At 42.4% G+C, this 12,523-nt stretch overlaps 1 protein-coding gene across 1 annotated transcript in view; it reads left to right on the top strand.

Moving 5' to 3' along the window:
* The window catches only part of top1b (DNA topoisomerase Ib), a 44,577-nt gene extending 32,054 nt beyond the window's left edge, over positions 1-12,523 (top strand). The window contains exons 16-21 of the mRNA XM_084069465.1: positions 1,283-1,351; positions 2,066-2,180; positions 3,049-3,176; positions 4,222-4,316; positions 5,942-6,091; positions 10,666-12,523. Coding sequence (XP_083925591.1) covers positions 1,283-1,351; positions 2,066-2,180; positions 3,049-3,176; positions 4,222-4,316; positions 5,942-6,091; positions 10,666-10,768 — 660 coding nt within the window. The 3' untranslated portion in view covers positions 10,769-12,523. The remainder of the gene's footprint in view (positions 1-1,282; positions 1,352-2,065; positions 2,181-3,048; positions 3,177-4,221; positions 4,317-5,941; positions 6,092-10,665) is intronic.

Genomic DNA, 12,523 nt, shown 5'->3' on the forward strand with positions numbered 1-12,523 from the left:
TCAATCACTGTGACAAAGGTTTGAGAACCACTGAGATAGAGAAAGTGAGAGGGAGAGAGAGAGAGAGGGGGGGTGGCAGAGGGAGAGAACAGAAAAACAGGGACAAGAAGAGGAATGAGAATAGAGACAAAAGGGTCGTTAGAGAGAGTTTGAGATTATAAAGAGTGAAGTCATGGCTTCCATTATTTTATGAAGGACGTGTGTGTGTGTGTGTGTGTGTGTGTGTGTGTGTGTGTGTGTGTGTGTGTGTGTGTGTGTGTGTGTGTGTGTGTGTGTGTGTGTGTGTGTGTGTGTGTGTGTGTGTGTGTGTGTGTGTGTGTGTGTGTGTGTGTGTGTGTGTGTGTGTGTGTGTGTGTGAGTGTTTGTTTGACTACTTGTGTGGACCAAATGTCCCCACAAGTATAGTAGAATTTGAGAAATAGACGTCGTGAGGACCATTTTCCTAATCCTCACAAGAAAAATAGTTGTTTTATTATGGTTAAAAAAGTCTTTTAGAGTTAGGTTTACAATTGGTAAAAGATTCAGGTTGGGATTAGGGTTAGACATTTAGAGGTTAGGGTTAGAATTATGCTCGATTATGCTTAGTTTCGTGCTGGTGTTGCGCACTGCAAAATAGCTGACCTACAAGCTCACGTCGCTGCACGAATTGGTGTGAGCTTGTAGATCTGCTATTTCTTTCTGATTTAAGCTTACGGTAAAAAAAATCCCCCAAAAAGTGAAAATGCTATTCATAAAGTCGCCGTCTAAAACTGTTGATGTCCTCACATGTATAGTAATACAAACCTGTGTGTGTGTGTTTAAAAGAGGATGTTTGTACAGACAGGTGATCTAGGCCCTAAAGGCTTTCCGTCAGCAAGGCCTCATGGGGTGGTCTGTTTCCTGCAAACACACACACACATGCACGCACGCACGCACGCACGCGCACACACACACACACACACACACACACACACACACACACACACACACACACACATGCACACATACACGCACGCACGCACACACACACTGGACAACTTCTCTTTTCAATCACACACACTTGAAAACAAAACAATAACACTTTGTTGCCCACACATTTCTCCCCCATAAACACCACACAGGCACGCACACGCACACGCACGCACACACACCACTGTGTACTAACTATAACACCTGTGCTTGTCTCCTCCCGAACATGAATGAAGTGTCACCGCCCCCTCTGGCATAAATGTGACATTGCATCCTGGCCCCCTATAATGACTACGTTATAACTGACTCTTTTGTCTATTTGTCACATTTTCAGGTCTTTAAGAACCTTCAGTTGTTCCTGGAGAACAAACAGCCCGAGGATGACCTCTTTGACAGACTCAATGTAAGACACACAATGTTTTTATTATGATGTACAGCACTTTGGTCAACCGTGGTTGTTTTTAAATGTGCTTTATAAATCAATTTGACTTGACGAATTGTGTGTCGACACCAGTGGTGGAAAGTAACATTACACATTTACTTAAGTACTGTATTTAAGTACAATTTTGAGGTATTTGTACTTTACTTGAGTATTTTCAATTTCCAATACTTTCACTTCTACTCCACTACATCTTGGATCCAAATATTGCCCTTTTAATCCACTACATTTATTTGAAAACTTTACTTACTAGTTACTTTGCAGATATCAATTATTACATTACAAAACATACATTAACCACTTTAGTCCTATTTTATACCTCGGCTATTTGAAAATAGCCGATCTACAAGCTCACACCGTTGTGAGCTTGTTGATCTGCTATTTTCAAAACATTTTAGTACTTTTACTTTTGGTACTTTAAGTACATTTTGATACCAATACTTTTGTACTTTTACTCAAGTGAATTTTGAACACCAGACTTTTACTTGTAACAGAGTACTTTTAACAATGCAGTGTTGATACTTTTACCTAAGTAAAACATTTGAGTACTTTTTCCACCACTGGTCGACACTATCATCAATACCTTTCCTCGACGACATGCCTTTCCTCGCTTCCTCCTCCTCCTCTCGTCTTCTTCCTTCTCTCTTATACCCGTCCGCTCCCCCTCTTTTCCTCCAGACCTCTATTCTGAACAAGCACTTACAGGAGCTGATGGACGGGCTGACGGCCAAGGTGTTCCGTACCTACAACGCTTCCGTCACCCTGCAGCAGCAGCTCAAAGAGCTCACCTGTCGTAAGTGATGGCGGGGGCCCTCCATCCACCCCTTCAAATGCAGTGTTATGCGATGAAGAATGACTCAAGAGTAACTACAGGGGGTTTGCCAAATCTTTGTGAGATGGGGGAACATTAGCCGAAAATAGCCGATCTACAAGCTCACAACGCCTCGCGCTGCGAGGCGTTGTGAGCTTGTAGATCGGCTATTTTCGGAGAGTTGGTGTAGAGGGGGAAAAAGACCAGACCAAGTACAGAGCCAACAGTAAAGTTGACTAAATATTGAGGGGTTTAAAATGAATGGTTAACTGTGAAAGTACACATTAGCATGAATCCAAGAAAAGATGAAGTGTGTCAAACAAGTCTATGATGAAGCTATCTATGAAAAGGTTTAATCTGCAACACTATTTTATAACAATGTATAGTGGGGGGGTCCCTGCTTCATCTCTCTCTTAGCTAAGGGGTCCTTGGCCTGAAACACATTGAAGATCCCTGTGCCAAAGCATCTCCAATCACTGACACATCAGTGCGACGAATGACAATGCATAAATCCTAAAGCATCTCCAAACATTCAAAATGTCAGTAGCTATGCAGGGGAAGAGACATTTTCTCTGTCGGGGGGGAAACCTCGTATGCCCAAAACTTTTACTTACTAACTTTTTAGGATTCAAGTTCAAAAATAGCAAAGCTTGCAGATCTGTGTGACGCTGTATAGTAGTATGATCAAGTCGGGCATTCATTTAAGAAAAAGCACAAAGTTAAAATATGGAAATAAGAGGTTTCTGCCCAACGGCAATGATTTATAAAAGATGTTTGTGTGTGTGTGTGTGTGTGTGTGTGTGTGTGTGTGTGTGTGTGTGTCATCCATTGTATTTGTCTGTGTCATTAGCTGAGGACAGCCTCCCGGCTAAGATCTTGTCGTACAACCGAGCCAACCGGGCCGTGGCCATCCTTTGCAACCACCAGAGGGCGCAACCCAAGACCTTTGAGAAGTCCATGCAGAACCTGCAGACAAAGGTGATGCGTTCCCGTTCTGTTGCATTAGAAATGCTCTGTACGTTAAATACCGCATATAACAACGCATCAACGGTAATGTTGATGGCATTGATTGCAGGTTGTCATGCCAGTGGGCTCCATATCACTCTGGCAAACTTAAGATAGTAAATCGTTTTTTTTCCCTGCAGTATAACGGGTCCTATCTTGTGCCTTATGCCTAATAGGCTCTATTCACAGCAGCCATATTATGAAGACATTCACAGGTGTTACCAATGATACTAATGAAGGCTCTGTTCCATTCTGGTCAAACAGAGTCAGGGTGCTGATGTTGTGCATGTTGGCTCACTGGAAACACTCTGCTACACCAGTGGGTCTAAAGTTGGGGTCCAGGGACCCTCATGGGCTTCCAAATGGCCCCTTATGGGTGTGTAACTCTGAGAGTGTACAAATGGAACCAAATGGACCCGTAAGGGTCCATTTGGTTCCATTTGTACACTCTCAGAGTTATGGGGTCGTGGAAACCACTGTGCTACACTAAATGGAACAGAGCCTTCATTAGTATCATTGGTAACACCTGTGAGTGTCTTCATAATATGGCTGTTGTGAATAGAGCCTATCTTCTTAGGCATTTTTTTATACTTAGAAAAACATTTTAAAATGCATGTCACTCCCCATCTCTCTCCCCATTTCCTGTCAACCTACTATCCTATCAATAAAGGCATTAAAAAAAAAGAAAAAAAAGCGATGCGACGCATTGTGAGCTTGTAGATCTGCAATTTTCAAAAGCTTCTTATACATTTCAAAACTTGTGAAATGGGACATTCTGCATAATGAGTACGTTTACTTTTGTGCTTTAAGTATATTTTGATACCAATACTTTTGTGCTTTTACTCAAGTAAATTTAGAATTCCGGACTTTTACTTGTAACAGAGTATTTCTACATTGCAGTATTGATACTTTTACTTAAGTAAAAAAAATGTAAGTACTTTTTCCGGCCACTGGTAATTACAAAATGAGCCGCTCGTGGCTTAATGTTCATAGCTTTGTACTTAATGGTGATCTGCAGATCGACGAGAAACAGAACCAACTGTCTGCAGCCAGGAAGCAGGTGAAAGCAGCCAAGGCCGATCACAAGGCTTCACACGACGAGAGGAGCAAAAAGTAAGGCCTCACACAACTCCTCCACCCACCATTAGACAGATCTGTCCGACAGTTTGGTCAATAGAGATTTCTATGCATCCGTATTAGCGGTGTAACGATATAGTAACTGCATCGGAAAGTCGATTTAAAATTTTCAACGATCTACTATATCGATATGCAAACAGCAAAATATCATATTGTTTGTCTTTGTATCGTATCGAGTCGCTTTACAATGCAAATAATCCATTGTATCGATACTAAGTACTTGTGCGTTGTATTTAGCAATATTAACACATTGATTGCCTAGATCGCATCTATGCGTTTTTCAAATCCATCGCTTGATTGCCGCAATTCTGAAAATCGCATATATTTTCATTGTTTAATCTGTGATCGCGGTGTTCTGTGAATTCTTCATCACCAGTTTCGTTTTGTGTTTACATCACACTCACCGGGTTCCGCATTCATGACGCAGATTCCGTTTCCGGTTCTCGGAAGGCCTTTTTTAGGCATTTTAGGCGAGAATAGGGAAAAACACGTTTTTTCACACGGTATAAAAAACCAACGGAGAGCTCTAGTTCTATTTTCTTTAGTCTGGGTGACGAACAGCCATCCAGGTCGTGTATCACATCGAACTGAAGCCGATCGCCGATCTGCGAAAACATCCGGTTATGACGTATGGACTGTTTGAGCCTGTTTGGGGGGGGTCGAGCGAGTGAGCGAGTGGTCAAGGTGTCGATTTGCTGCTCTCTGCTGGTAGATGTGTCGTATGTGTTTAAAACCGCAGCCAGACAAGCTATTTGAATGAAGAATTACAAAATAACACAACAACAAAAAAACACGCAAATCGCTGGCACAGGGGTGAGTACATTATGAATAAACTCTGGCAGTCAATGTGTTAAGAAGAAAAAAGAGAAATGGGTTTAATTACTTTTCCATTACATATCGCTACACTTGGTTTATCCATAAATGTGTGTAATCTCTGTGTTGATGTCAAGGTGCGGGTTTTGTCCATGTGTTCAAATACAATGTCCATATATTTGCCAGAGAATCACCGTGTTTACTTATTTATATCCATAATAATACATGTTTCCCTTATAAAACCTGCACTATCCACATGTTTCACAGAGATTACATTGTTTTGCTACATAGTTACTTTATCGATTTTAAATTATTGAATCGTATCGTATCGCCATGAAATAAACATGGACAGGCATATGGATCCCATAGGCCTGTCCATGTTTATCTACTAAGGCAGTGGTTCTCAAACTTTTTCATGTCAAGGACCCCCAAAATGATATGTATTTGACCCCCAGCTCAAAATAATTTGTTCCAGGGACCCCCAGAAGCAAAGATTTGAGTTAGAAATGTTTGCTTTAAAAAATATGTATATTCAAAGGTTTGCACACATGTTCACGATTTTTCAAAAATAGCAGATCTACAAGCTCATAGCGCGGCACAGAGTGCCCGCTATGAGCTTGTAGATCTGCAATTTTTTTTATAGCCATTACCCAAAGTATATGGATACAATCTAAAATGACACAGATGCGTTCCCGGTCTTAATGGATTCATGGGTTAACTATGGGAGTGTATATACTGTACAAATGGAACCAAATGGACCCTCTCTTATCTGTGCGGTGTGTTCTCAGGACTGTGGAGTTGAAGCGGAAGGCGGTGCAGAGGATAGAGGAGCAGCTGATGAAGCTGCAGATGCAGGCCACCGACAGGGAGGAGAACAAGCAGATCGCTCTGGGCACGTCCAAGCTCAACTACCTGGACCCACGCATCTCCGTAGCATGGTAACCTTCTTACAATCAGTGGGTTTTCAACCCTTTTTCATATCAAGGTCCATTATTTATTTGGTGCATTTGAGCCACAGACCACCGTTTTATGAGATTTTAGCCTCTCAGACCCAAGACGTAGGATGTTCTGTAATCGCTGGATAGGGGTTTTGTCCACAATTCCATGCTGTGTTGATGTTGGTACCATTAGGAAAGATAACAGGCAAACGTTGATCAAAATAACAATTCTTCAAGTAAGTAATGCAGATGTTTTAACAATAATTTAACTCTTGAGAGCGTAAATTGAAACCAAATGGACCCTTAAGGGTCCATTTGGTTTCATTTTACGCTCTCAAGAGTTAAAGATCTATAAGGGTCCATTTGGTTACCAACTCTCCATCATTTAGCTGGGGACCACCTGGAAACTTCTCAATGACCAATGGTGGTCCCTGGACCACTGGTTGAGAACCACTGCCTTAGGCTATGCCTACACTTTTTTGGTATTCTTTTTTACATTTTTTAAAAACATAAAAAAAAAAAAAAAGTGTCAATTATGGTTAATATATTCAGCATTAGTGGCATAGTGGTTGTGTCATACCTTCACACCTCTGCACAAAGATGAAAGTGTGAACATGTGAGTTTCCTGGCAGAACACCACAGGGGGCCATGTTTCCATGGCTACCAGAGAGTTGTTTACTGGTATATATATGTACATGATGAATAGATAACCGTAATTGACACGTTTCATGCAGTAGAATTGGTCATACTTGTAGGCCAGTCAGTAGTTCTCAACCTGTGGGTCGGGACATGATTTTTGGGGGTCCCCAGATGACGGAAAAGTGACAATTTAAGGACTTTTAAGACCTTTTTAATACCTAAACATATGGAACCATGGCTGTACTGTAGGTGGTGCTGAAGCAAGAGAAAGAGTGAAAATGAGTAAACCACCCACTGTTTCGATTTGATTGATTGACCAGTGAGTCCCGCGACTCACTTTATTGAAAACCGAACAACATCACTGTATTATATTAGATTTATTATTGATATTATAGCTGTTTTATTTTAATTAGATATGTGGTGTTGTTACCTGACAATTAGTTGACTTTTGGTGAAAAAGACAGCATATTGGTATCGGTTGATCCCGAATTTTTCCCCACGTTTGAGGGAATAGGTTGGAACTTCTGTGTGTGTGTGTGTGTGTGTGTGTGTGTGTGTGTGTGTGTGTGTGTGTGTGTGTGTGTGTGTGTGTGTGTGTGTGTGTGTGTGTGTGTGTGTGTGTGTGTGTGTGTGTGTGTGTGTGTGTGTGTGTGTGTGTGTGTGCGTGCGTGCGTGCGTGCGTGCGTGCGTGCGTGCGTGCGTGCGTGCGTGCGTGCGTGCGTGCGCGCGCGCTCACACCACTGTCTGAGCTAGGCAGCGACTAGTCATAAGAGATTAAGGAGGAAGAAACGTTCCGAAAATGATAAACTACAGTTGACAGAAAGGCAGGAAAGGCTCTTGGCGAGGTGGGAGAACCAAACCTAGCAGTGAGTGGGACGCCAAAATAACACAACCTCCAAAAACAGCACAGCTCACACCAAGTCAAATAAGTAGGAGGGGGGGAAAAAAGTGCGAGGAGGAACAATAGCGTTTGTTTCTGAAGTTCAGTGAGCATCTGCACACACACAATGCTCTCCTTCCTCCTCCACGTGGGAAGGCAGGGTGAGGAGATGTCCTCCATGGAGCTGAATGGAGGGCTAGGCCGCTGGAACAGGGGGAACGGCCCTGCCGTCCGCCCGTCCCGCCCCGCCCTCCACCTCCCTCCCTAACCCATGGCCCACAGCTATTTATGGAGCGCTGCTACTACCTCCTCCTCCTCCTCCTCCTCGTGCACAATGGATGCAGGAATGCTCTGTGTTTTTGCCTCCTGGACGCAGGAGGCCTAAAGGCAGTGGTTCTTAACCTGTGTGTCAGGACCCCCCAGGGGGTCCCCCCCCCCCACTAAATGAGGGGGTCCCCAGATGATTGGCTTAATGTGCAACGTTGTTTTCTCAACTCGACAGTAAACAAACCAACATAATACAGTATCAGTGTATACACTATACAGGGTATCTGCACATTTCTAAAGTGACAATATGAGGACCTTTAAAGGGATAGTTCACCCCCAAAATGACTTTCTTTCTATCGATTAGTCACCCCATGGAGACTTGAATTCATGGATATCTTTTTTTGTTTCTGTCGCATTCCTAAGCCAATGATTTGATGACCGGCAGCGGTTCCGGTAGGAGACCCAGACCCCAGCGGTCATCAAATTATTGGCTATTATTGGCTATTATTGGCTATTATTGGCTATTATTGGCTATAATGCGATCTGAGGTGACTAATTGATAGAAAAAAAGTTTTTTTTTTGGGTGAACTATCCCTTTAAGACATTTTAACACCTCTGAAATTAATTTCTCATTGCGTCAAAAGTGATCAACAAACTACCGGTACTATAAAAAATGGTCAAACATTGACCAAATGTTCAAATATTACCAAAGAAAGAGCTTTTAGATCAGCCATTTTCACAATTTTCATCTGTGGAACCGAGTCAAACTAAATGTAATGCCTCAACTCCTACAATAGGCTCTATGCACAGCAGCCATATTGGGAATGAATAGACCACCGAAGTCTGACGTAATTTACACATCCTTGGCTTGTCTACCTGGTTCGCGGTTTTCCTCCCCCATGCCCTCCTTGCCCGGTCCGTGAGTTTTGGTGGGCGGCCCTCTCTTGGCAGGTTTGTTGTGGTGCCACGTTCTTTTCATTTGATTATGATGGATTTGATGGTGCTCCTGGGGATCATCAAAGATTTGGATATTTTTTTAATAACCCAACCGCGACTCATTTCACTAATTATGTGACTTCTGAAGGTAATTGGTTGCACCAGAACTTTTTAGGGGCCTCATAACAAAGGGGGTGAATACATATGCGCATGCCAATTATCAGTTCTTTATTTTTAAAAATCCTTTTTTTGGGGCGGTGTAGCCGCCCCCTATAAGTGAGTTTTGGACACTGACCAAAACATTTATGTACCCCCTAACCCTTCCATTGTTAATGCAAATCGATACTTTTTTCAGCCAATCACATTACAGCTAGTGTCATCACCACTAACTGTAATGTATTGGCTGACTTTGCAAATTCAGGACTGTGATTGGCTAGCGAAACACATGACACATGTGCAGCCCTATGAATAGCAGTATTGACTTTAAAAAAAGTCATTTATCCTTTTTTTAAAGTGAGTCATGTTGTGATGACCACACACCGCCCACTTCACACTGGGTGTGATTTTTATATATATATATTTCTCATTTCATTTCAAAACTAAGACTATTTCGTGCAGATTCATCAAATGAAATTCTGATTAAAAAAACATTTAAAGTACAGGTTGTAATGTAACAAAATAGGTAAACAGCCAAGGGGGTGAATACTTTTGCAAAGCACTGTACATTTTGATGCCAATACTTTTATACTTTTACTCAAGTGCATTTTGAATTCCGGACTTTTACTTGTAACCGAGTATTTCTACATTGCAGTATTGATACATTTACTGAAGTAAAAAATGTGAGTACTTTTCCCACCACTGCATCAGTCACTGTGTCAGGCAGTGGAATGTGTCTAGTCATTGTTGCTCGTAGGGCTGCAGTTAATTGAACGAAACGTATAAAAGATCATGATCTATTTAAATAAAATAATTGATTTTGTAAATGAAAATCTTTGTAAATGAAAATCTATATCAGATATACACAAGCTCACAAAACATCTTGAGCTTGTAGTTGATTGATTTTTGACTCAAATCTTCTCTCTTGAGGGTCCCTGGCACAAAACATCTTCATGTGGGGGGGTCCCCATATGAAATATATATCATTTTGGGGGGTCCTTGACTTGAAAAAGTCTGAAAACCACTGGTGTACATCAAGTGCAGCGCAACGCCGCGCTCGATGTAAGAGAGGTGAGGAAGCTGGATGCTGCCTCACCTGACGGCTCTGTGATCAGTGTTGCCATGTCTGCTTCTTATCAGCGACTTTGGGCTTGTTTTTCTGTAAAGTCGCTTGTAAATATAGTTTTTTTTGGGACTTGTTTCTAAACTCTAGTTGCGTATTTGGGTTTGTTGTCTAGTATTGTCAAGGACCCCCACATAAATATGTATTTATCCATCAGAAAATATTTTGTATTTGGGTTTACACGAATTGTGTAGTTAAAATCTTTCAAAAATATTCTAAATATTTCAATTTCTTAAATTTTTTACCTCTTTTTTTTTTAATAGCAGATCTACAAGCTTGCAGATCGGCTATTTTAAACATCATGTGACCTTTAGTTACTTCTTTTGGGCTTGTTTTCGTAGACCTGTCTGCTTGTTTCTCTCACAACATCTGGCAACACTGTCTGTGATCTGATCTCACAAGACCAGCTGCTGTGTAATGTTACAGGCGACCATAGATTTAAAAAAAATCCCCAATTCTTTTCAATATTCAAATATATATCCGAATATGGAACATTTTGTTGACAGCCCTAATGCGTGTGGAGCAGGCAGGCCTCACTAAACCAATCCCTATCTCTTCTGCTCCTCTGTTCAGGTGCAAAAAGTACGACATCACCATCGAGAAGATCTACAACAAGACCCAGCGAGAGAAGTTCGCCTGGGCGATCGATATGGCCGAGGAGGACTACGAGTTCTAAAACCCGCTAATCGTTTTTTTTTTTTTGTTGGTTGTTTCCCCCGGTTCTTCCCCCACCCACGCCTTTCGATCGTAGAACTGTTTGTAGTTTATGTTAATGAGTCCCATTGTGTGGGAGGGTGAGGGGAGGGGAGGGGGGGGAGGGGGGTGAGAGGGAGAGAGAGGAAAGACACAGCAGAAGAATTATGATGCTGTAAATACTGATTGACCGTGGATATTGTCTCTGTCGGGTAGAAACCTCTTATCTCCATATTTTAACTTTTTGTGTTTTACAGTGTCACACAAAAGCATCGAAAGTAGCAGGTCCGCAAGCTCGAAACGCGGCGCGAAGCGACGCGTTTCGAGCTTGTAGATCTGCTGCTTTCGATGCTTTTGTATTTGAATCCTGAAAAGTAACAGTTTTGGACATATGAGGTTTCCACCCGACAAGACGATTTATAGGACAAACACACCGGAGAAATTGATCATGCCGCCAAGAAGACAGGGAGGCGTCTCGCGGCAAGAATTTAGCGGGGTTTTAATGTAGTTTGAAGTGGGTTAACTACCCCGCTGTTTTTGAATCTGCTTTCAAAAACGGTAGTATTACCTTTTGATCTGTTCATGTCTGTAATCAAATTTGTAAGCCATCAAGATTTATTGAAAAATAAATTCTATATTGTAATAGAATAATAAATTAATAAATCAATGAATTGCCACGTCTTTATGAAGGAGATGAATGGGCGTGGACGCGTGCGTTCGTGCGTGCGTGCGTGCGAGCGAGAGAGAGCGTGAGAGGAAGGAGAAATAAATAATACAATGAATTAATAAGCCTGTGGAAGTCCAGCCCCATTACGAACCTCTCCCTCCGCTATACAGTTCCGAGATGAGGTTCCACATTCAACCCGGAAGAACTCCCCTATACGTCAGGTGCCAGTACTGCTCCCGGTTCGGCTACAATGGGGAAAACATGGCCACGGGCTGACTAAGTAAGCGATTTAAGCTTTCGTTTTCGTCCCGTTCTAAAAGGTTAGGGTTCCGCAAAATCTTCAAACAGCTGCAGAATTAGGGGACTACCTTTAGTTTTTGGATACGATGTGGCGAAAAAGGTAATCCACAAACTCCTTTGCCCGGTGTTCTACCGATAGGCTCTATGCACAGCAGCCATATTATCACTTCCTTCACAGGTGTTACCAATGATACTAATGAAGGCTCTGTTCCATTTAGTGTAGCGCAGTGGTTTCCACGACCCCCATAACTCTGAGAGTGTACAAATGGCATTTGTACACTCTCAGAGTTACACACCCGCAAGGGGCCCTTTGGAAGCCCATGAGGGTCCCTGGACCCCAACTTTAGACCCACTGGTGTAGCAGAGTGTTTCCAGCAGTGAGCCAACATGCACAACATCAGCACCCTGACTCTGTTTGACCAGAATGGAACAGAGCCTTCATTAGTATCATTAGTAAAACCTGTGCATTTCTTCATAATATGGCTGCTGTGAATAGAGCCTATTCCGGCAGCCGGCTTTGTGGAACCTCATCTCGGAGTTGAGGGAGCGGTTCGTAATGGGGCTAGTGGAAATCCAGTGTGACGACGAGCCTGATAGAGCCATCGGGAATATCGAATAGCAACCCTAGCACTATGCTTATGTAACGATTAACCACTATCGAACCCTAGCGTCCCTATTCACGTCACGATAGGCGAACATTGGGCGAAGATTTGACGATGTACAAACCGACCGTTGTCGGTGAAGAGATTTTGGTGTCGAGAGGGGGGGGGG

The sequence above is a fragment of the Gymnoscopelus microlampas genome (assembly GCF_963454915.1).
Source record: "Gymnoscopelus microlampas genome assembly, chromosome: 10".
Classification (NCBI taxonomy): domain Eukaryota; kingdom Metazoa; phylum Chordata; class Actinopteri; order Myctophiformes; family Myctophidae; genus Gymnoscopelus; species Gymnoscopelus microlampas.